Raw genomic sequence first — 25,439 nt, forward strand, 5'->3', positions numbered from 1 at the left:
GTCCGATACGTCTTACAACTCTGTTGTTTCTGGCGGGTAGACAAGCGATGGAATACATCAGATAAGTGAATAAAAACAGCACAGAACAAACTCACACTTCCTCGAGGCACCCTGCAAATCTGCCCTAGAGCACAGCTAGCTTTTTAAGCGCAGAGTTATTTAAAACTGTTGGTGAAAACATACGGTCATTATAAACTGGAAATCAGAATTGCTTTTATTAAAATTAAGTGAGTGACTGACCACTAGTATCAAGTCTCAATTATTGTCATGAAAATATGATTCCTGGGAAATAGTGTTATCAAAGGTCAGTAACATTGAATGGATTTATCCCAGTACGAAGTTCCGACATGACTTTGCCATTTTTGTGTGTGTGACTGAGGAAAGGGATTTCCACAGAGATTCTGATTCCTGCAGCAGATTCCACCCCCCCCACCGTACGCTAGTCTTGTTTGGGACAATGAGGGCAAAAGAGGGAGAAAGACAAATTATGAGGACTTCGTTCAACCCTCCTCCATTTTCATGCTTAAGTCGCCTTCAGTTGCTGGGGGTAGAATTTGCATTATGTCCTTTTCTACGTTCAGTTTTGGGATCATCTGATGGTTTAGTACATTCGTCCCTTGTGATGTTGAATAAAGGCATCTATCGTTCTAACAGACCCGGCTCCTCAGGACTGCTCTGCCTGTCTGTGATTAAAAGTTTGCTGCCACGAGGGAGCTTCCACGGAACACAGGTACTTTTCAAACACTAATATCGTGGCTCCGTTAAAAAAAGAGACAGAAATAGCAGCAGGCAAGGGCAGGTCTTCAATGAAAGATATGCTTCCTGTGTTGTTTTTACAATAGACCTTTTTCTAAGTAACTGAATGTGTTTTCCAAGTTTTCTTTTTTAAAGCTCTGCTTCTTTACAAAAAAGGAGCAAACTTATCTGGCTTATTTTGAGAGACAGAAGAAGAAACGTATATTCTCTTGTGTTTAGAATCAGAATGATTTGATGTTTTGCAGAGTTTCGGTGTGGTTTAAATTAGGGATTGACGTATAGAAAATGTCAAGAAGTTACCCAGAGAGCACAGAATTGATACTCTTCAGAGAGCAGAGTTTGCGGTCTCCAAAGGGCCATCTTTAATTTCGAGGAGCTTTGTGGTTCCCACCCCTCCCGGCTGTGGCCGTGGTCTCTGCAGAAGCTAATCTGAGGTCCACGCGGGTTTACCAGGGAGACATCTGGACTGAGTGCCTGGGTAAGCTGCACTTGGGTGTTCCCCCTAGAATTATAGGATATTTTCATGTTTTACCATTAAAAGTGTCCACGGGATCTCACCATTGGCTACAGAATTTGAAGATGTTTACGTTAAATAAACGTCAGGTTTCTCAAAAATGAATTCAGTTTCCCTGGACAATTTGTTTTGAGGAAGGATAGAGACTGGCCCCCTTTTATATCCTGTCTATGGGCCCAAGGACAGGTTCTGAAGCTGTGCTGCTGGAGATGGAGGCTGTCCCTGGAGGTGAGCAGAAGCTCGTGTAAGCTGAGAACTCAGGGTCACAGGTGCTCTTGGGGACCCTGGTGCCTGACGCTTAGACTGGGAAATGTTTATCGCAGCTAAAATAGCATAAAGTCTCACTTGCCTCTAAGATGTGATTAGAACCCTCATTACCTGAAAGAAACAGAAGTGACCTGTATTAATCTTGAGCACCTTCAGTGCCACCTGGAAAAACTACCAGGATGTCCGCTTACAATGACAACATAGGGGACAACCTGACTTGATAGGCCTACTTGAGGGGAAGGTATTAATATTTAAACAGAGGCTTAGGAGGGGAGGATGGGACTTTGAAACCTATGATGTAACGATCCCATGAAAATTTAACATAAGCGACCATTCTCTGCCAAGACGCTGGAAAGACTAAGAAGTCTGTGCCCGTGGGGAGAAGACGGTGGGGCTGGGGCCGCGGGGCATGAGCACCCCCCACCCCCCAGCAGGCACCGCGCGGCTCGTACCATCATGGCAATGAGGGCACAGATGTAACTTTGTTTCATGATGAACTGGAACACAGTGACCATGGCATGGACTTTAACACTCCTTTTTTCCTCATGGCTCCTCTCCTCCTCAAATTCTTCTTTCTGATCCTCTTCCTCCTTTTCTAGAGGAACAGATTATTTTACAAAAAAAATTATGCAAATGTGTGAATTTCGCAGAAACATCCCAGGCAGTGCAGCACACGTGTGGTTTGATTTAAGCCATCAGAGATCATTTCCAATCAGCAGAGGCCCTTGGCGTTCAAGCAGAATCAGCAAGTGGAAGGGGACCCGGCACGGGGACGGGGAGGGTCCCAGTGGTCCCCACCCCCGGGAGTTCCCGCCCCGTGGGACTCTCTCCTGGACTGAGTTCTCGCGGACAGGATACTCGAGGAGCAAGGGGCTGGTGCTGCCACACATTCACAGGCCTCACGAGATTCCAGAAACTTCCGTCTCTAGGTCAGCGCGGCAGCTTTTATAATGTTGGTTAGTATTTACACTTTTTTTTAAACAAAATGCCACGCAGGCCCCAAAAACCAAATGTGAGAGGAAGAGCTCCACTCCTGGCCACCAGTCTGCTGCCTCTCGTAACAGGCAGCGAGAGAAGAGGCAGGAAGGCATCGTCCAAGCTTCAAGCCTCTCGGTTTTTGAATCAGACGAAAAGAACTTTCTGCTGACGTTCATTCACTAGCCAGCACACCTGCTGCGGGTGACGGTGAAATCCAATCACAGAAGGGCCAAAACACACATGCGCGCAGACGTCTAACACTCTCGACAACCTGACGTGGTTTAGACCGATTTTGGCCTTTTACTCTTCAAAGTTCACCCCGACTAGCCCGCTTGTCTAACGTGCCCAAGGACAGGACACGCAAAGCCAGGTGTCGGGGTGACGCAGGCAGAAGTTAAGGGAAATGAGCTTGGTCGTAGTGCCCATGGAAGGAAGCAGCGCCCCTCCCAGAAAGCAAGCAGCGCAATCCAGCGAAGACGAGCGCAGGCGGAGGCGCGCAGCTCGCGCGGGAGGGAAGCTCCCGGCTCCTTACCGGCGGCGGCGGCGGCGGGCTCCCAGCGGTACTGCGGCGTGGAGTACAGGTCGGCCTTGGCGGGGCCGTTCTCCAGGGGCAGGCTGGGGTGGATGCTGTGGTAGTCCACGGGGTTGCCGTTCACGGTCACCAGCAGGCCCTGCCGGGGGAGGCGGAGCAAGGGCGCGCTGTGACAGCAGCTCCGGTTCCCGCGCGGACACCCCCGCCCGGCCCCCACCAGGTGGGCAGACCGGGCAGTGCAGAGGCGACGGAAAGCTGGGGTGTGAGCATTCCTGCCCCCTCGCCAGGCAGTCCTGCTCACCCCCCTTCAAATCTGCTCAGCACGATGCAGGCGCGACCCTGCCGCAGGCCCGCTGCCCCCCCGCCCCGCCCGCAGCACCCGGCGTGAGCCCCGAGAGGCCGCGGGCCCCACCACCCGCACTGGCCTCCCCTCCCCCTCAGCCCTCCGGGCCCCCCTCCCGACCGTCCCTCCAGCCGTAAGGCGCTCTCCCGGGCCCTGGCCCGGAACGCCGCTGCCCCACACCCCCGGCCCCGCCCCCTCCCAGGGCGGCTCCCCAGGACTCAGCAAAGCTTCCGGCTCCAGGCACCCCCACGGGGCTCTGCCTGATGCTGCATGTGGGACACTAAGTGCGATTTCTTGGTTTTTTGCCTCCTCTGTCTCTCTGGCTTTACGATGTTTGATTTATGCATATACGTGTGAACGTACACACGCAGTATACACGTGCGTGTCCCCAGGCGTGCAGCCTTCCTCTCTGACTCGTGGAACAGGCATATCTGCAGAGCAAAATGCCTTTAAATACACCCTCCAACGTGGCTTTTTAAAACTTTAAGTACATTTTATATGTTTATACTTGAGCTCATGTTATATGAGTCAGTGTTTTAACAGCAATAAACCAGATATAATTTCTGCAAAAACATTATTCCAAAACATATGGACATTTTATAGACCATTAACATGTCCTCAGAGGGGCTAGTTCCACTGATGTCACCTGTACATCACTTGCACACGCAGAAACGATAATTCTAAGGGTATACTAACATCAGATGGTTTGTAGTCATCCTGAGTCATGGATAAAAGCTGCAAAAGACAACGCAGGACAGCACGTTAGTAGGTCAGCGGAAAGCACTGTGCGGAGTTTCCCACACACACGCCCGCTCTAGTGTGTTAGGGCTGCCATGCAACGTCCCGCCAGTGGCCCGAAAGCCCCACACAACAGTCCTGCGGCGCCAAAGACACAAAGACAAACAGTGGAGCTGGATACTGCTGTCTGTCATAAGCACGTCCAGCTTCTGACGTACACTGGTGGGGAAGGAGGTGTTACCCACAGGACTCCAAAAGGCGCTCATGTTCCTCAGGTGTTTTCTGCTAATAGCGTAAGCTGCCTGCTCTAAACTCCCAGGACCCTTTGAGACGTCTGCAGAATTCTCAATTATTGATTTTACAAGACATAGAAAGTTCATAGTAAAGAAAATCTGATTTGTAGTGCTAGTTTTGATCATGTTAAGATTTACATATTGTCCACAACAAAAGAATTACGACACGATGGTGCCTTTTAGCTGTGTTAGTGCCGGGTGCTGGGGCTTCCCTCAGTGACAAGCATCGGCTGAGCTAAAGTTCTCCCACGTTTTTTGGGTCAGAACTCGTTCTTGACATTCTTAAAAATCACTGAGGGGCCCAAAGAGTTTTCGTTTATGCAGGTCCTATCAGGTACCATGCTAGAAATTCAAATTGAGGCATTTAAAAGTATTCCTTTGTGAAAATACCATATGGTGTCACTTACATGTGGAATCTAAAAAAAAAAAAAAGACACAAATGAACTTATTTACAAAACAGAAACAGACTCACAGACACAGAAAACAAACTATGGTTACCGGGCGGGGGGGGGGAATGGGGTAGGGAGGGATAAATTGGGAGTTCAGGATTTGCAGATACTATTATATATAAAACAGATGAACAGCAAATTCATACTGTACAGCACAGGGCACTATATTCAATATCTTATAGTAACTCATGGTGGAAAAGAATATGAAAACGAATCCATGTATGTGTATGTATGACTGAGACGTGACACTGTCCACCAGAAACTGACAGAACATTGTAAACTGGCTATACTTCAATAAAAATATTCCTTTATGAATTCATGAAAAATTTAAAAAATACTTGCTAACACAGGTAATTTTATCCAAATAGCTCTATTTTTTAAAAACGCTGAGAAGTGTGGCGGCGGTTTACATCTTCACGGATCTGTTAGCCTCTGGCTCAGAAGAAGGCAGCCGGCCCCTTCCACCTGGTACGCAGGTGGAGAAGGAAGGAGTGTTTCAGGAGCCCTGCAGACAACGCGGCCCCTCTTCCTGGATCTTACCCAGGCTCAACAAGGGGCAGTGACCTGGAGGTGAGCTGCACTGCGGAGTCTCAACGCACCCCAGGGCGCTTCCACACTCGGTCACAGCAAGTCCCCCGGCGGCTCCTGCACCCGGAACACGTGGTAACAGCACGTGCTGGGGACGGGCCCCGGGACTATGCAGTGCTTGCAAACACCCACACGGGTCATTGCACAAAGCACCGGTCTTCTAAAGTTCCCATTTTCAAAGTCCTCATTTGTCACCGGCAGCGAATGCCATCAGGTCCTTGCCTTGAAGGGACGCATCCCTTCGTCTATTTTCAGGTAGCTGTCTGTCAAACGCTCACGCCCAAATGACCCCAAACTGTCAGTCACCTGTTCTTCCATGTAGACCTGGTGCTTGGTGGATGGCAGCTGGTTCCCCTCATGCTCCATTCTGTTAATTGTTTTAGATTCATTTTTGCAGGTCTTTTTTTCCCCTTTTCTTCTTTCGTCCTCTCACAATCGGCCACGTGCTTCTCACGAGGTCGGCACTTTAGAGGGGCCTCCTCTTTTCTAACTCGGAACATTAACAAGGCATGTGCCCCAAGGTTGAGCTAAGACAAGCAGTGCCCATTTCTGGTTCGTCAAGGGCTCCACCAGGGCCGGGGGGTCCTGCCACGGCCTTGTCTCGTGCTTCTGTACCAGCAGAGCAAGTGTTAGCACGGCAAAGGGCGAAGGCCCTCAGTGTCATCACACAGGCCGTTCTGAGCTTCGGGTCCCGGGAAGGCCCTCAGGAATCCCCAGGGGACCACAGACAGCGCTCTGGAAGCTATTGTGCCGTCTGTGTGACATCCCTGCAGAGGGAAGCGGGCGGGACTGCCTGGCAGGTGGCGGGATGAGAGGGAGGCCCGGGAGCCCAGATGCTGCAGGGCGGCACCTCTGCTCCACGTGGCTATCAGCTCCCTAAGGCAGTTCATTCCTTGTCGCCCCTGTTCTCAGCCCAGGACGATCGAGCACCACATAAGACCATGCGTCCCAGAGAAACTCTGCTCTGAGCGAGGAAGTCAGAGCATCCAGTCCCCAACCCTGAACGTGTGAGGAAGCAAGGTGCCGACACCGGCTGAGACTAGGAGAGCACCCGCCGTCACCACGTCCCGGGGGCCTCTGAACAAGCCGGTGCTGCACTGGGCGGGGCTGGGGGTTCAAAGTCATAAGCGAACAGGTGGTGACCAGGTTACAAATGCCCTGGCTGTGCTCGGGCCACTGCAGCCACACTGTGGCCCCGAGGCTGGGAGAGGCGCCTCTGAGCGTCCCCCCAGACGGGCCGCTGTCCCCTGCGGGCTGTGTGGCCGGTCACTGCAGTGGCTGCCTCGACAGAGAGGGATAGGTCTCTGTCACGTGTCTCAGCCCCAAGTCCTTTGCCGCTGGGGCCAGCGGAACGCTCCCTCACTTTTTGGTTTGTTTCTAATACAAAATTACTACTTCTTAAAAAATTAAGCACATTCTTTCTTTTTAGGGTTAAGAGACTTGAGTGGAAAGCCCTGAAATAGAAAAAGGTGCCGTCCCGGGCCTGACGGCCCCCGTGCTGTTTCCCCGCAAACCCCCGCCTTCCCCTGCCTGACTGGGCCTCTGGCCCCGAGCCTTCACCAAACTGCTCCTATACTTGGGGCCGTCTGAGCCCGCACCGGGTACCGCGCGGCTGGGGACGAGCAACGTCACACAAGCACGAGACAGATGGGAACCCCCTCCCCGAGGCTTACCTTTCTCTCGTCGGTGGGGTAGCGGGCGGCGTACCACAGGCTCCTCCTCCTCTCGGCCGTCACGGGGCCCGGGCTGCAGGCCAGCGCTCCGGCCTCCTCCTTGGTCCCCTCCTCCTGCACCTGAGACACAGAAAACCCAGAGGACAGCTCGCCCCGCGGCCCAGGAGACCCAGAGAGGGCTTGTCGTCTGTCCCCAGGCAATTGTCCTGCACTGTACACAACAGGCGGGGCTTTGTCCAGACAGTATGACAAATGACCAAGATGCTGCTCTGTGAATGCTGAGCACGTCGGCACCGCGCGCCCCCAATCCCTGGGAAGCCCCACGCAGCGCAGGAAGAGGCTCTCCTGTGAGGTCACCAAGCATCCCCGCCTGGACTCTGAACTGCAGCAGAGAGGAATCATGCAAACACCTCACTGAAGTCATACTGAGCTGGGTAACCCAGCCACGGGCAGTCGTTCACTAAGAAGTAACATATTAAAGGCAGAATCACCGCGAGCTTCCACGCATCGTTGAGCAAGACCACAGCTAACGCACACAGTGAGACGCCGGTGTGAATCAGACCCCGGGTCCCGGAGAGACGAGACCGAGAGGGGACAGGGACGCGCTTGGTGACTGAGGATGGTGTCCCACAAGCACGGCCCCACTGAAAGGGCAGAGGGAGGGGACCAAGTCTTCGGCCTGATCCCTGGGACCAGGGTGCACACGGAGCCCCGCGGGGAGCGCCAGCCCCCTGGGGGAGCCCGCGTATTACGGTACCTCCAGACACCTGCCTCTCCCTCTGTCTCTCCCAGACGTGTATCGTAGACTTTTACCGCGGGAGTCGTATCTTTTGTAAAACGTGCCAGGCCATCTGGAACCGCGATACGACCAGCCAGCTGTTCTCCATCAGTGAGGAGGCCCTGCGCCCCGGCCCCACTTCAGATGCAGGCACCCTGAGTGTGGATGCCGATGCGAAGGACACCCTGTTCTCCACACCCACTGAGGACACAGTGGCTTGTGAGCTGGGGGGCCTGCAGTTAACGGAGCCGAGTCTCTGGGCCCTGAGGGGCTGCGACAGCCTCCCCCTGAGCGTCAGCCCAGCAGCGCCGGTGCACAGGCCCCGCCTGACACGGCAGGGAGGGCGCCACGGGCACCTGGAATCCGAAGGGGAAAGAAGGCCTTGAAGTGACCACTACTGCTGGTTAAGACATTGCTTGGAAAATACTGTAATTTCTTTCGCACACAGTTTTGTGTGAATGTACACATCTGTGCCCTGGGTGTTTGTGGAGGAGGTGAACACAGTTGCACTTGGCAGGGTTTTACCTGCACACTCGGACTTTAGGACGGAATTGGAGGAAAAAGTAACAAGATGACTGGGGTTCCTCATGACCCCTTAAGGAATTCTGTCACCAGGCCACTGCCCTCGGTGGGTCCAGTAAGAGCCACACGGAGGCCCCTGTGAACAAGGATGCTCACCTGTGCAGTGGAGGGGGACTCACACGGGAGGGAGGCAGGTGGCCCCACCCCTGCAGGGGGCACGTCCACCGGGGCGGATGGACGGGCACCTCAGGGTCTCACTGCACTGACCTGGGCCCCGGGTTCTTGGGGGGCTGCTTTTTCTCCTGCAAAATGTGATGCTCCCCTAGTGGGGCCTCATCTCTGGGCCGCTGCTTGACCCCCAGCCCCAGGTCCATGTCTGAGAAATACCCGCTACTGACTGAAGGCGTGGATGGAGCTGGATGTACAGACGGAAGAGGGGAGGCCGGCGCCACGTCAGGGCCCAAAGCTGGAAGTGAGGCCTCGCTGGCGAGACGTGGCTTCCAACCAGTGGGCGGCTCCGGACTGTCTACACCACTGTGCCCAGAGACCGCCTGGCGGCGGAGCTGCTCACGGTCATCGAGGGGAAGTTAAAGGGACCGGAGTTTTCCATCACTGAAAGGGAAAAACGCGGGCCACAACCCGCCCTGGCCCTGTCCCCAAAAGGGCCACACCCCATTGACAGCCCAAAGGGACTCGGCGGGCTGAAGGGCACATCCTGATCCCCAGGCTTCGCGGGGGACCCCCAGGGCTGCCACACCCATCACGTCGGCAGGACTTTGAGGTCAGAGGACTGAGGAGACCCCAGTCACCTGGACAACAGGCTGTGGCCAAACGTGGGTTTGAACCCGATTTCTATTGTTCAGTAAGTGTGTGATGTACCCTCTAACCTCATTCTCCTCATCTTTAAAATGGGTACGACGCCTGGTCTTCAGAGTCACAGAGGGGACTGAATGAGATAATGTATGCAAACAGCCTTGCAGCTGGCCTGGCACTTAGTAAGGGCTCAGTGCAAACGAGCCTTCCATCCCTTCACCGCCTACCGCTCTTGGCAGCCCTGGTGACACTCCAGGGAAGCTAGTCTTTGCTCTGGAGCAGCTGCATTTGCTTAGTGCTCTTTCTAGAAGCAAAACACCCCGACGAGAGCGCTAGAGTTACTCTGGAGCAGAGTGCCACTCGGTCAGCGGCTACACTGGACTTCCCGGGCTACTCTGCGGAGCAGACCATGAAAACCTGTGGACCCTTACAAGGGGCTCCTGCAGCCAGATGCGGATCAGAGTGGCCAGCGTGTAGTACATGACCAGCAGGACGATGGGGTTGGCGTGGTGGTACCAGGACAGCTCTGGGTTTGCTATGATCTTCCACGTGCTGGAGCAGTCTGTCTGAATCACCGACTTGATACCAAACAGCCTGTTTCAAAAACAAAGAAAAATATTAAAAAGATGCACCACAGATCTGTGCCCCATCAAGGGAACAGGAACAGCCTGCCCTGACGCGTTCCGGAGCTGCTTCCAGGTTAACCCGTCCTCTCCTGAAAGCTTCAGCACTCTCCTGTGTGAACAGCTACACCTTCACACGGTATCTGTGTGTCCACACGTAACACACACACAACACGTGGCTCTCTACATCACTCACACGTGTGCCAGGGTGTGTGCGTAACATTCATGCCAACGTTAGCCGGGTGGCCTTTTCACTGCTTCAGACTCCTAGTGAACGCTAAATCCCACCTATCGGAAATCTAGGTTGTGACACACCGATGCAGCCCCTTTAAGCCCTGCATTGCCTAGACACCGGGTGTGCAGTGACAGATCTCTCAGCCCTGCTACGTGTGCACGCACTGCTTATGGTAGGCTTTGCATTAGCCACTCAGTTAGCGTCGGTATTACTGGGAAAATACTAAAGCTGGACACAGTTCTATGATTCAGCGGTAAAAGCCAGCTAGCGGATACTAGATTTCTGTAAGACACGTTTCTGTCAGATTTTATTTATGGGCAATTTGATTTTTTTCAAAGCATTAAAATTCATCATATTGTTAATTGTGAAACTTGAAATGGATTTTTAACATTGATTTTTTACTACATAATTAGAACGTATCTGATTACATAACGGGAAACTGTAAAATATGATTCTTTTAGAAAGTCGTTTTATATGAATTTTTTTCTTAGAAATGACTCTACTAAATGAATGAAGTGTTCAAGTGTTAAGTGCATCTCCTGTCTTTCTAGTGCTCCCAGATTTTACAGGTGAACTTCCTTTGATTTTCATGTCACAGTCTTTGTTCAGTTACAAGGTTTTCCAAGACCACGTGTTCTTCACTCGTGAAACTGTCACAAGGCCAGTGCAGTATCGGTGAGTTTTGGAACACAGGTTGTAAAGAAAGCTAAATAGAAACTAAGCTTTCTTCAATTTTGTCAGAAAAACGAGTTACTCTAGAACTTGTCCTATTATAGGTCTTGTCTCCTAGGTGTAGGCAGGCGTTTTTGCAGTTAGCACTTGAAAGAAACATTTCCTGGTAACAAGAGTTCTATCCCGTCGAGAGCGGGGAAGATTCTGAAAGTCGCTGTGCAGTCCTAGATGGAAACGCAGATTTCCTGGACAAAGCACACAGAACAGAAAGCTTTCAGGTTTAGGATCGGACGAGCTGGATCATCTCTGGATCATCCCAGGCGATAGGTTTCAGCTGCAAAGCCTCTCTCTTCCCGCCCCACGCCCGGCACATACGACAGAAATAGCCTCGTCACCCAGCCGTCCGTTTAAAAATAACTGTTTTGCCCAACAGAAAGCTGGCGGTCATCTCTGCACCTACGTGAGAACTGAATCATGTGCCTCCTACGGAACCCTGTAGCACCTCGGCTCTCGCACTTCCCGCCGACATGACAGCTCGCTCCAGCTGACTCCACACACTCCCGCAGGGCTGCAGCAGGTCGGTCCTGCGTGCGCACGACCAGCGTGCAGACTGACGGACACGGTGGAAGCTGACTGCTGTGCCCTGTGAGGAGTTCTCTTCTGACAGGGCTGGGCCAATATCATAAGACCTAGGATCTCTCCCTCTCCCCCTGTGTGTGTCTGTCTCGAGAGGCTGGATACCAGAGAGAACCCCCCATACAGGACGGGAAGTCTGCACTCCCAGTTCCCATCCCCTTGGCACTGCAGTGCAGGCCGCCAGGCAGTATGCAGCTATGGGATTATTTCATTGTCTTCCCTCCTCCTTGCAGACTTCCCGTGATCCAGGCTTGTTTCTCGACACTGACCAGACACAGAAGGGCGGTGTCTCATCGCCCCCCCACCCCCCGCAACTCACTCTGTCTAAGCACAACGCTGTGACGGGCTAGTCTGGTGAGAGCAGGTGTCCCAGAGACCCTCTCCGTCCCTGGGTGTTTGGGACGCGTGCTGCACGGGGCAGTCAGAAGAACGCTGGGTGTCAGGACTGTCCAAAAAGGGTGGATAAGGACACGAGAGAAAAGTGAAATCCTGAGAAACGGGGAGGTGCCGCAGGTCGTGGGGCTGGGCTGGGGAGGGGTCAGAAGGAGGCACGGGGAGACCAAAAGCGACTTCGTTACTGACGGATCATCAAGTATTCACTAACTTCCATCCGCCTCAACGGTCGCCGTGTGACTGCTAGCGTCCGCACAGCGGTCTGGGTCCGAACTGACCGCATAATGATGTCCATCTTGTTAAAATCTACCAGTCCCTGAAAGACCTTAAAACAACTACTTCAATCCATAGAAACGTCTCTTTTCCCGAGAAGTTACAGTGATACTACCACGGGGTAATGCCTCCCCAATTACTGCTTATTTAGAGGCAGAAAGATACAAGGTTTCTTTTGCATGCATTTGGAAGCCATTTGTTCACGTCGGGCCCGGGCCTAGGGCGATGGTAATGGAAGCAGGTGCACTTGGCAGGAGGCTCACCGTCTCTGAACATTCAAGTCCTTAGAAAGTTGAATAGGGTTGGGGGTGAGGACGGGCTGTGAGCATGTGGACAAATCATAGGACCTCACGGCTCTTGGAGACAGGTCCCGAGTCACCGACAGTTTCCAGCTGAGACCGAGCAGAGTGGGGCACGCGCTCCTGCATTGCTGCCTGGCCCGTCTTGCTCCCAATTTCTCTGCCAGCATCTGCATCCGCAGGGCAGCTCCACAGGGTCACCTGGACAGTCCCAGTCCCTAGAGCGGTCTCCAGCTTCCCTCTCCTCCACGATGTGACCATGGCCAGAGTTACATTCTGAAAACGCCAGATCAGCATGCCGCCTGCCTCTTGCTGTTTCCTGTCCTCCACCGCCTGGACAGTCACCCCAGGACCCCCAGAGCATCCCTCTCCTCCTTTCTCCCAGACATCCCGGGCCATCTGGGATTTACCGTAAAATCTCAGGCCCTTCGGTCTTGCTACTTCTTGTTTTATCAGGGTTCTTACAGGTAGCTGCGACTCGTCTGGGGTCAGCAAATCACGGACGAGAGGTGCAGGTGCCGGGGAGCTCCCCCTGCTCCTCAGCAACGCAAATCCAAGGCAGCAGGCCAGGCAGGGCCTCCCCAAGTCTGACAGCTCTCAGAACGACTGCACCCCATAATATCCGCACGTCAGTGTGCCTGCTAGGTACACCCAACCTCTGGTCACTGCAGGGCCACCGGGACCCAGCAGCCCAGGAACGCATCACATCACAGCTGCGCCCGTGTCGGAGCCCTGAGGCTGAGTGATGGCGGCGGCTGCAGGCGTCAGCTCTTCATCTTCTGCAGGTGCAGACATCAACCGAGAGGCTACAGCCAGTCCCTGTCCCTCTTCTCCCTAGTCTCTCCGTTGTTGGTGGGCATTCTAGACAGCATCGAGGCCTGGCTCCCATACCCCCACCTCCAGGAAGCCTTCTACGATTTCTCCTAACTGGAATCCATCTGTCCTGTGCTGTGCTTCCTGGCATTGTATCTGTGGTCACAGTCTGACTCTGTTAGTTTAGGTGCATGTTTCTCTGTCCAGCTTGATCCTAATTTCTTCAAAAAGGACTTGTGTTTTGTCTTCTTGCCTTGATGGCCGGGCCTAGGATAGGGCAAACTGGAAATGCAAACTTACTTTGTTGAATTAAAAGCAGTAAGAGTTACACCATAAAGTGACAGTAGGCGATCACAGTCACAAGAGGAGTGGAGATCAAAGGCAGGTCAAGTTCCTGTTTTTGAAGAAGAAAAAGAGAAACAAGCGATGGGGAGGAGCTGCAGATGCACGGGGGCATCCTGGAATTTTCAGAGGAACACCGCTGTCCCCTGAACCCCAGCGTCCATGTTTCAGTGCACGCGGTCTGGGAGAAAGAACCTGAGTAAGGGCAGAGCAAAGGCACCACGAGACGCTCCGCCGTCTCTGAGTCGGCCTGGGTCCTACCCAGCAGACGGTCACTTGTTTAAAAACTGAAGTATGTTCTGTTTACAACTGTGTTAAATTCTGGTGTATGACATAGTGATTCAGTTGTACATATACACATATCTTCCTTTTTATTTATTCATACTCGTTTTCATTATAGGCTACTACACAGTACTGAATGCAGTTCCCTGTGCTGTGCAGCAGGACCTTGGTGTTCATCTGTTTTATGGGTAGTGTGTGTATCTGCAAGTCTCGAACCCCCAATTTATCCCTCCCCATCTCCTTTCCCCACTGGTAAACAGAAGTTTTCTACGTCTGAGTCTGTTTCTGGTTTGTAAATAAGTTCATGTGTGTCATTTTTTTAGATTTAACATAAAAGTGGTATCATATGGTATTTGTCTTTCTCTGACTTACTTCACTTAGTATGATCATCTCCAGGTCCATCCATGTTGCAGTAAATGGCATTACTTTACACTTATCCATGCTACACACACACACACACACACACACACACACACACACACACACACACACACACACACACAGTGGAGTACTACTCAGCCATAAAAAGAATAAAATACTGCCGTCGGCAAGTGGTTACTTTTGTTCTGCACAGGCTGCCAGAAGGACCTCGGCCTTCAGCTTCTAGACGGGCCAAGTAGTAAACATACGTGGTCAAGAAGCACCTCCTCTTTTTAACCTGAGAGTCTGGGTTTATAATTAGGAAACAATAAGAGATTTAAGTATCAAATGAGCACAAACTGCGGAGCAGCCTGGATGATTCCTTCACGATCCTGCAACCGCACTTCCCCCCAGTTACTACCCACAGAAATTCATTCTACGCTTCTTAATAAAAGGGGGCACCAGAGCTGCAGGAGGGATCTGTCGCCACCACTTCTGCTCCTCCCCCGCCCCCCCCCTTGGCAGCCCCACAGGCTCCCTGCAGACGTCTGTCCGCCTCCCACGCGGCACTTGCTTTGTGTTTCCCTGTCCCCCCGAAGCACTCAGAGCACATGACGACACATGGTGGTTACGACCTGGCTGGGTGTTTCTACTTGCACATGTTGGCAGATTTATAAAACCTCCACCTGCTTCCAGGTTCCCTCCAGACTATGTCTGCTGGGTCTCTGGTAGGACAGAAACCCAGTCATTCGCAAGAAATACGTAATATTGAAATCACACCACACTTTAAACATCTAATTGCGGTAAAACACACAGAACATAAAATTCATCCTCTTGCATTTTCAAGCGTACAGAGTGGCAGTACTACATTCACAACGTGTACGACCAGTCTCCAGTGCAAGTCATCCTGCGAAACTCTGTCCCCACTAGACGCCAAATGTCCTCTCTCCTCAGCTCCTGGCCACCCGCCACCGCTCTACTCCACCCCCATGAACAGGGTCACTCTGGGTACCTCTCCTCCGGTCAGTGGGATCCCCCAGTGTCTGTCCTTGTGCAACCGGCTTACTCCACTGAGCAGGGTCCTCCAGGCTCATGAGGCTGCCGCGCGTGTCAGAATGTCCTTCCTTCTTAAGGCTGAACCACATTCCACGGGATGGATGGACCACCCTGGGTTTCCCCTTTCTCCAAAGACGGGCACTTCCGCCCTCTGGCTGTTGTGAACAATGTTGCCATGAACATGGGATCTTCTCAAGATCCCACGTTCATCATTTTTGGCCACATGCCCCAGAGTAGAAGTGTTGGATCACGCAGTAGTTCTGTTTTTACGTTTTTAAGGAATCACCATCTTGTTTTCCACCGTGGCTGCCACCAGTTTTACGTTCCCGCCGACAGCGCCCAAGGTTCCAATTTCCACACGGTGTGACCAACACGTGCTCTTCTGTTTTTTGATGGCAGCCGCCCTCCTGGGTGTGATGTGGGACACCATGCTTTAAATTTAGCCTTTTTTTTTCAAGAGCTCAGAGCTCGCTGAGATCCGAGCCCTCGCAGTGACGCAGGGAGGCGCGTCCTTCCGTCAGGTGAGCCCTCGCTAACCGCAGCGGCGGGTCTGCGGCTAGGCTCATAAACTTCCAGGCAGGTTTTCATCTCTCTGATGAAGCCAGGAAATCTATTCTTTCCAAATAGGGTGAAATAACTGTTTGGGGGGCATAGCTCATCTGGATAAAACATCTGAAAACAGCCTTCTTATTTTAATTTTAGAGCCTTGTTGGAATAAACATGGCCCTGAATGGAGGGAAGAAATGGTAGAGGAGGAAGTGCAGGGGGCAGGCGGGTCCCAGGCGCGGTCAGAGCCCAGCCCCAGCCCCGGCACGGGCTCTGAGGCAGGGGCTCGCGGACGCCAGGCGGCGCCCTCCGGCGGGAGGCTCTCTGCTGCCATCCCTCTGGGGCTAAGCGGCTTCCCTAGAGAGGGCTTTGGTGACAGACCTGGGGCTCCCTGTGCAGACTCCCCACGGGGGTGTCCAGAAGGCTCATGGGACAGAAGCAGCCTCTAACTGCCATCAGTGTCACTGCCCATCACAGATGCTTCCCTGGCTCAGGTGTGCGCTCAGGGTCAGGGAACAAGTGGCCTTCAGAGAGGGAGCGGAGTCTCATTTCCATGAGCTGGTTGTGTTTACAGGAAGGCGAAGAGCTGTTGGGACAAATTGTTTCTGTGGACGTAAAGCCAGCAGTGACTGCAGCGGCTTGCAGAAGGTCCTTGGGGATTTATGCAAACGTGGGAACCCTGATGAGGCTGGTGGCAGGAATTGTGGGGGAACACCACCAACTCCCTAAAAACAGCCCATTTTTCCTTTTATTCCATCCTTGCCCTCTCTCCCCGCCCTGATGGCCGTACGCCTAAGAGTAACAAAACATGGGTTTTATTTTTAAAGATTAAAAAAATGATAAAGATTCAGGTGGCATGTATTCTATGTAGTATTTTGACTTTAAAATACGTCCCTGGAATTAAATGGCCTTAGCACGAAGTCATAACAAACTTGAAAAAAATCAGAGGCCGCAGAGAATCAATGGAAATCACAGGAATCCAGGTACGGACGCAAGTCCCACCCAGCGATGTGGCCGTGCGCGCGGCGGTCACCCTCGGAGCCTCCGTCCCTCCCCTGGGAAGTGAGGACAGCTGGCAGGCAACTTGAAGAGACACGGTGAGGCCTGGGAGTTACAGGCATAGCACTCTGGAAATCCTCCTCAGCCAGCTCCACTTGGAAGTGTTGGAATGGGGCTGGAAATGCCCCGCGTAAAATAGCTTTGGAATGGAGCTGGACGGTCACTAAGCCTCTTTTCCAAATGGACACATACTAAATTCTCCCTCACACAAAGGAAGAGCTGCAGACGGTTCGGGCTGGAACGGCACAGAGGCCGGGACTCGGTGCTGCGAGTGAGGAGCCGACAGAACGGCTGCCTGATGAGCATTCAGGCTACGGCCTGTACCTCCCTCTCACTGAGTGTACTCTTCCCCACCCTAGGCAACACCTCCAGGACTGCACGCAGCGACACAGCCTCCCAGCGGGACCCCTGAGCGATGCTCGGTCCTTCTTCACGCTCAGGGTGTAGCTCCTCACTGCCGCACAAAGTTGTACCAGGAGGCCTCAGGGGAGCGGTGACATTGTCACCAGAACTCCCAGGGAAACAAGACAGGGAAACACACCGGGCTGCAGACAGGCTCGAACCCCGCGAGACAGGAACTGGAGCCTTGCCTGGCGGACCAGCCCTTCTTCTCTCTGGAGGGACCTTCTCAGCCACTGTCTCTGTGGCCCACTGATCGCTGCCAACAGACCCCGTCCCGTCCCCAGCCCGCCCGTGCTGCTGTGTGCGGCTGGCGCTCTGGTGCGCCTAATGCCCGCAGCGCTCACCTCACACGGGTCACAACGTCTTCCGTTACTAGGCTTCTCTTCTGTGCCTTGTCCTGTGTCTTGGAATAGGTGGTGAACTCAAGAGCCAAAATCACTGTTTCTCCGCTTCTACACATAGCACCTGCATCGCCTTCACTCAGAATCACCCCAAGGGTGGCCCCAGGGGCGACTTGGCAATGCGTTTCCAGGAGTCACTGGAAATGTCGATCAAGAAAAGAAGCTTCTAGATTTCACTCACGCAGTCAGTGCGGACACCGCGCTGCAGGTGTAGGCGCTGTACATTTAGCCCACGGTCTCAGTCTGGAAACTGCCCGTGTCTTTGCCGTATTCTGACGCTGCCTGCTCTCCCTCTGCCCCCGAGGACGAGGCGTTCGAGGTTGGGCGACTCAGGGCAGCCACTCAGGGCTTTCCTCTCTTCCCTCCTGTCGTTCTCAGCGCGACGCCGACACGCACCTCCAGGCCTTTTGTCTCACAGACACAGGACGGTTGCCGCAAGACACAGTAACTTCACAAAACTTCATGAGAGGCAGGCAAGGGGAGAGTCCAAGCTTAAGAGCTTTCTACCTGTAGCTCCAGGCTTCCACGCGGAAGCACTTCCTCCAGCCTGAGAACACCCTTTCATACTCTGCAGTGCAGGGCTGCCGGTGCCAAATGCTCCTGGTTTTCGCCTAGAAACATCTCCTTTTGACCTTTATTATTTCCTCCTATACCCCTGCACATAAAATTACACCTCGATTTTTCCCCTTTCTTTCAGCAGAACTTGAGAGATGCTGTCCTCTTCCTCCTGACCGGCCTCATTTCTGGGGGGAAGGTGGAGAAAAGCCTCATCCTCGTCCCCTTGCACACAGTGCACTTTTTACTGCGATGCTTTTAATGTTCTTCTCTGTCGCTGCTGCTCAAAACTTAACTACATCACATCTCGGTGTTGGTTTTTCTTTGCTGTTTGTTTAGACAGAGGTCTCGAACTTCTCGGATTTAGGAGTTTAGATTTTTCATCAAATTTGGGAACATTTGGCCATTATTTCTTAAAACACTTTTCTTACACACTTCTAAGACTCCAATCATATCATTAACACACTTAACCTCTGAAACTACCGTCCAGGTCACCGAGGCCCTGTTAGTCAGTATCATTTTCAGTCTCTTTTCTGTGCTTCCACTTGGGCACCTCCTGAGACCCCACATCTGACTTCACCAGCCTCTTTCTCGGGTGTCTGATTTGCTCGTAAGCCCGTCGGTGAATCCTGAGTTTCAGCTCTGGGTGCTTCCCGCCTCTCCAGGCCCGTTTGCTCTTTCAGTCATCGCTTCCTTCTTGGTAGGTTCTGTTTTTGTCTTCATGATGATCAAGTTCTTTAAGCTTGAAAACAATTAAAAGAGCTGCTTCGAAGAGTCTGTCATTCCAGGCCACCTGTCATTGGCTGATTTCTTCTTGCTCTGCAGACGGCTAGTCACTCTCAGCTGGATGCTGTAATGTCTGCATTGTTGAGTGTCTGGATTGTGGCGTCCTCCTTTAAAGGGCGCTGGGCTTTGTTCTGACAGGCGGCCCCGTTACCCGGGGGCCAGCTTTATCCCAGCAGGCTCATTTCCCAGTTCTGTCACGGTGGGCCCAGGGGCGCCTCTACCGCACGGCTGGGTCGGCCTCAGGAGAGGAGTCGCTCCACTCCGACAGCCTGCAGTGAAAGGTTTTCCCAACCTGTGTGAGTTCCGGGAGTGACCGAGTTTACAGGTTCTCAGTGTTTGCCCAGGAGTTCTGCTTTGCCCACTCACGGAGTGCCCCCCTCTGCTCGCACAGCTTAGAATTCAGCTAAAGCATCTGGGTGACCCTGCGCGGACTCCTGGAGCGCTCCCCACGCCTGCCTTCCTCCTCTCCACAGTCTGTGCCCCCAGCTTCAGCCCCTTCAGCCGCTCACACCGTGACCTCTGCTTTGGCAGCCCGGCAAGACCACCGTGCTCCGCCGGGGTCCCCTGCCCCCACAGCGTGCGGCGGGCACGCCCCACCAGGGAGAGCGCGGGGGTGGGGCACGGACTTCATCCTGCTTGGCTCCTTTCTCTCGGGTGTTGTTATGCTGCGCTGCCAACCGCCCACTGTCTCAGAACACCTATTCCACACGTGTTGCCTAGTTTCCTCTCTGGTGATAGAGGAAAGCTAGTCCAGTATATTTTTAACGTATCTTTTCTTCAACATCCGCCTTCCTAACATGCGAACATACCTGCATGATGGTACCCACCTACCCACCTACCTGGCAGCGGGCTGTCCGAGTTAGCAGGAGATTTTCACTGTGAATTTACCGTATATACAGGCAATCTGAGCAATCAACGTTTGCGAGCAGCCCACACATGAAAGTGAACGACCGTCTTGCCTCATGCTTTCTCATCTTACCCTGTTTCAGAAATAACCCGAAAGCTTTCCAGGCTGCGGTCACCAGCGCACGTCAATCGCACGTCATCACCACCGTCCTTCTCCTCAGAGACGCTGCCCTTCCCTCCTGTCTCGTCATCTACCACACGCTCTCCGAGGAAACGCACGTCCTCCTGACCCCCTTCCACTTTCTTATCTTTCTCCAACTCTTACCAAAGAACCTCAGGAAAGTGGCTTTTTTCTTTTTTCTCTCCCTTCATGTTATTTGTAAACCCCAAGTGATATAAGCTATAAATTATAAACACAGCAGTGCCGGTGCTGGTGTCGGGGGGAGTCAAACGTTACACGCTTCATAATGAAAACAGGCGTAACGGCAAGTCCAGTCACTTTCCAGAATTTGCTTCCCGAGCTGCCTCTGAGGCCGTTTAAAAAATATCGCCCCACCGCGTGCTGACACGTTGGTAAAAGGCAGCGAAAGTAAGTAGTTGAAAAATGATCACGTGCCTGACTGTCACAGCAGCTTCACATTTCTATCCGGGTTTTAAAGGCTTCCTCTCAATTTCTGTGTTTAACTTGTTTCAAACAATTCATGGACCAGGACTAACCTGCTTCTTTGAACAGCGGTGATTCAGAGCGTCCAGAAGCCCCGGCGGAAACCTGCCAATAGTCTCTTCCCAGCGGCTTGATGGTCTCCAAGTACCCTTGCTCTCCAGCTGCAGCCTTCCAAGCGAACACTTCATCTCTACTTCCCGATAAAACCGACGATAGTTACCAGCATCATCAGTGCGGGCGATTGAACTCCCTCGTGTGTGTATGTGCAGGGTGGGGATGCGTTAAAATATCTTTGAGGAAATGATAAAACATATCTGCTGTGGTGCTTTGCGTCTAAGGGTGTCCGACAGCTGGCTGGAGCAGACGCTCCCTGGTCTAGCCCAAAAAGGAACGAGGCACAGCTGTGCCCCCCCAGGCCCCGGGGAGGGGGACGGAGCCCGGCCGGGCCCCGCTGGCCGCCAGGCAGCCCACGGGGTCAGCTCTCGTGCGCTCAGGGAAGGGGGTGCTCTGGCGACTGAAGGCCACCTGTCCTGATGGCTGTGGTCACACTTCCCGTCACACTTGCGCATTTCGTGTGTTTGGCTGCAAAGCACTAAGCTGCGCCACAACGTCAGCTTCCCAAGACTCTAGAAGGGGGTGCGAGCTGGAGAAGCCCAAGACGTCGGGCCAAACCAGCTTCAGAAATGGAGCTTGGAGGCTCACGTCTGCGTCTAACCCGAGTAAATCAATGCCTCCACCGACTGGGGAGTCAGGCTGAAATCTGTGGGTTTCTCGTATCTTCTGTAAGTCACTGTTTCGAAATAAACAGAGTACATCTTAATATTAGGATGTTTGGAGAATACCACTACTCTTTTTCATGACTCAGAAATAACTGAGAATGTTTCAGGACCTTGCAGCCGAGTCCAGGACATGGTTCCGCACGGGAAGAGGCAGAGAGGTGGTAAGAATTCACACTGACCCTGTGAAGTGCCTGGAGGTTCTCTTTTTAGACAGAAAACTTTGTTAATGTGTGTCTTAGCAGGCTTATCTTTTTTATTAAAAATAATTCATTTGAGCTTTCAGGTCGTTTAATTTGGAGTAAGCAGGGGCTTTCCTGTTGTATCTGTGACTGAATCACTTTCTCACCACCTACTTCAGAGACTTACACCAGTGAGAGAGGCGGGGACACCCAGACACGGGGCGGGAGGCTTCCCCAAGGCCCAGGGCCCCTGGGAAGTGGCTGAGCGATGCCTGGGTGCAGACCCGCGGCCCTGGGCAGGGGGCAGAGGTGTTCCGTCTTCTTCAGGAAGAACAGAGATGGCAGATGCTTAATAACGGTTGCTGAACGACTGAACAAAAGCAGGAGGCAGGCCCCGCGGAATTCGGGCTGTTTTTTCCTCAACTCCCTCAGCGTGCCTGGGGGGGGGGGTGTGGGGGCCTCTCTCTGTGGTTTCCTGAGCATCTGGAGAACTTGTAAAGCACCCCGTCCCAGGCCCCAGCTCTGAGAACTCTGGATCCTCGAGTCCGGCAGGGCCCGGGGATAAGTGTAATTTGGGGATCAGCACCTCGGCTATGTGCACGCAAACTCGGAAGCCCTGATGGTGGCTCCCCAGGCCGGGGACCTGACCCTTCCTGCAGGGGCCTGTCCCCTGCCCTCTGGGTGTGCAGACACCCAGTCCTGCTGGCTCTGACAAGCCCACTTTGTAGCCCCAGAGTCAGGGGGCTGGGAGTGCTTCCTTAGGAGTGACTTTACTGGCAGCTGTTGGCAGACCTGCTCCCAGAGAAATTTCAGCCCCAAGTGGGCAACCATGGCTCTGCGTGGCTGCAGAGTGGCTGCACCCAAGGCAGAGCCTGAGGAAGGGGCGGCGGCGTGGAAGCGCACGTGGTGGCCCCATCCATGGTGCTGGGGGCGGCCCGGGGAGGATGCGGCCCGGGGCCTCTGGGACCCGCGTTTCCTGCAGCCGCTCTGGCTGGCGTCACCGGGGATCCTCCAAAGCACCAACTGGCCTTCCCTCGGGCCACCTGGCCCCTTGCTGGGGCGGGCTGACAGGGCAGAACCTTCACAGGCACCCCCCGGGGGTTCTTATCTGCAATCGGAGTTGAAAATAACCTACTGGGACCATGTTCACCACGAGGAAGAGTGCGTCTACGGCGGGAAGTGTGCACACACAAGGCAGGTCGCGAGGACACCCCCTCGCAGAGGTGTCCACTCCTCTCTGCAGTTGGGAGCCTCAAGACTCTGTTTACAAAAATGAACCTGCAAGTCCTCCATTTGGGGCAGTTCACTCCTTCCCTAACCCGCAGGTCCCCTGTGGACCCCTCCTCGGCCGCGGCTCCTCCTCCTCTCGCTCCTGGTTTGGGTGCTTTCCCGCAGGGCTCCTGCCCGCTCTGCGCAGCAGGCACACGGCACAGGGGGTGATTCAGGGCACGGGCTTCTAGACTTGAGTTCCAGCCCCGGCTTTGCCATTCCCATCATGGGACTTGGGGTAAATCACTTGACCAATCTGTGCCTCAGTTTTCTAGTCTGTAAAATGGGGATAATATAATCTACCTTGTTGGGAAGATTCAATGAATTAATGCGAACCCGACAACAGTAAGTGTCCAATAAACCTTGACTATTACAATTATTAACCCAGCCCCACTGTGAAAGCAAGCGCCTGTCTCTGTATTGCTTTGCAGTCACAGAGCCCCCTTGGGAGAAGGCACCAGCCTGAGTGAGTCCCACCAGAGCCCAGGCCCTGAGCCCACGGCCCGGGCCAGCGCCTCTGGCTGCACGAGGCTGATACCACTCAGCCGACTACGGGATGAAGAAGCCAAACGCCCAGCACCTGAGTGGCTGCCCATCTGCTGAGCCAGGTCAGGTGGGAGCCAGCCTGTCTGGACCCTGGGTCTGTCCCTCCCTCGGAGCAGAGCTGCAGTGCAAGGTGGGGCTCCTGGAACCATCACTGAGGAAGACTGTCCTCCTCCCTCGAGCAGGAAGGACCTATTTCCTCTGCTCACCCCCACCTCCATCCCATCACGAGCACATAAGCTCAGGCTCTCCTGGCCCGAAGGCCACACAGATGGCCTCGGTCCCCTTAGCAATGAGGTCGAAGACACGACGTTCCAAATCATCGTACTAAATTTCGAGTATTGAGCAAGAAGGACCGCAGTGTTTATTGTCAAACCCAAGGCAGACCTTTCTGTCAAGACGGAGAAACTTCCCAGATCCCCGTTCTACATTTTCCCAGAATTCCTTACACCATCATCTCATTAAAAAACGCACATAGTGTGATTCTGGCAGCATACGAAGCAACTTAACTACATAGCGAACTCCCGGGTGACTGTTCACACCCCAATCTCTCACATTCCTCGTCATCATCTCTGAACTCTCCCAGCAGACGCTCCATTACAAAGACCTGACCGAGGTTATCATGCTAATTTCCTTCACGGAAAAACAGCTGCTTGCTCTGATGGGGGGATTAATGTCCTTGTCAGAAGCGGACACACACGAGTCAGATCAAGCAGACGCCCCGTACGTGTCAGTTCTCTCCCTGTGAGAATGTAAAGGAGCTTCTGGTTTTGTGAACTCTTCGTGAGACTCTCCCGGTGAGTGGATGACGTGAACAGATCCCCCCAGATGCAAGACACTAACCTCGGCCAGACTCAATTACCTTCTGGAATCACTTCCTTCTTCTCCACATTGGAAAGCCTTGGGCCACGCAAACTCTCTCTCCCCTGGCTGATTACGGCTGGAATTTACAATTCTAGCTCTTAATCATGAGGAAATAAAACTGACCTATTCCAGCAAGCTATCAACGCCGTTGACTTACTTCTTTGAGGGCTTGGCGATGTATTCAAATCATAAGTGACGTAGAGCCAAAAAGACCTCAGGCGCACTGACCTCCGGAACCTTCCCCTCTTACCTCTGCCCAAACCCTCTCTGACTTTTTTCTGGCTCGGATATGATTTGCTTAAGGTCACTGACTACACTGAAGAAAAGAGCAGGAATGAGAAGGAACTCTTGGAAACCACTGTCCATCCACTGCTTTGCGGTTCATGACAGTGGAACTGAGCGGGACCCTGGGGGCCGCCAACCCACAAGAGCTCGGGGGCTGGAGCCTCCCAGGCCTCCCCGAGTCACAGACGCACAGACTCAGCAGCTAATGGGGACGGAGTCACAGGCTCAGTGTCTGATGCGCGTTCCCGAGTGTTTTACAGGCACGAGAGCTGCCGCCAGAGGGAAGAGCCTCCTGCTCGAGGACCAGACTGCAGCCACGGCACCAGCTGCTCCATCTTGAGCAGGACTGACTCTCAAGGACTGGCCTCAAAAAAATGGGATTAACACTGTGCTCATAATAATCCACATCTCTGTGGGCATCAGAACAACTGCAGCTTCTTCTGTCTGTATATGTAAACGGGCAACCACAACTGAGAGATGCCGCAGACCCAGGCGGACACCCTCCTCTCTGAGGGCATGGCATCTGGTGTCAGAAGGAGGAGGTCACCGAAGACGGACCCTCGCCCCGACGCCCTGGAAATGGAACGATGCTCTGACAGGCGGGGACTTGACAGCAGCCTTCAGCAGGAAAGCGCTCTCTGCAGGAGGCTGCTGGGGTCTGGTCGCTCACCCTAAACCGGGCGCCCCTGCGCTCCACCCCTCTTCCATCCATAAGCATACTTTCAACGCTCTTGATCACACAACACCCTGCCTAACCTGCCGGTTCTTTCCACAGTTCAAAGAAGCAGAAATGAATAAGTAATTCACCGATGACCAGATCTCTTCCCCAGCTCCCCCTTCATCTCACGGACCAAGCATGTGAACAAGCCGCATCTAAGGGAAAATTGCCAGGAGCCGACACGCCTGCGGGACGAGTCTGCCACGGTGGGACGCAGACGGCTCTGACCCCGGATCTCAGGTTAACTGACATCACTTCCCCCTTCCCTTTGAAACTTCCGTGGTTGAGCAGAATCTTTGGAGATGGTTTTGGGAG

At 53.4% G+C, this 25,439-nt stretch overlaps 1 protein-coding gene across 3 annotated transcripts in view; it reads right to left on the minus strand.

Annotated features, from left to right (window-relative positions):
* Positions 1-25,439, minus strand: part of PIEZO2 (piezo type mechanosensitive ion channel component 2) — a 283,354-nt gene that overhangs the window by 85,989 nt on the left and 171,926 nt on the right. For all 3 annotated transcript variants that reach the window (XM_072949278.1, XM_072949277.1, XM_072949279.1), the window contains exons 8-12: positions 9,676-9,838; positions 7,132-7,251; positions 4,087-4,125; positions 3,048-3,186; positions 1,990-2,132 (exon numbers count right to left, since the gene is read on the minus strand). In XM_072949278.1, the coding sequence (XP_072805379.1) occupies positions 1,990-2,132; positions 3,048-3,186; positions 4,087-4,125; positions 7,132-7,251; positions 9,676-9,838 (604 nt within the window). The remainder of the gene's footprint in view (positions 1-1,989; positions 2,133-3,047; positions 3,187-4,086; positions 4,126-7,131; positions 7,252-9,675; positions 9,839-25,439) is intronic.

This window comes from Vicugna pacos, chromosome 24 (genome assembly GCF_048564905.1).
Source record: "Vicugna pacos chromosome 24, VicPac4, whole genome shotgun sequence".
In the NCBI taxonomy this organism is placed as follows: domain Eukaryota; kingdom Metazoa; phylum Chordata; class Mammalia; order Artiodactyla; family Camelidae; genus Vicugna; species Vicugna pacos.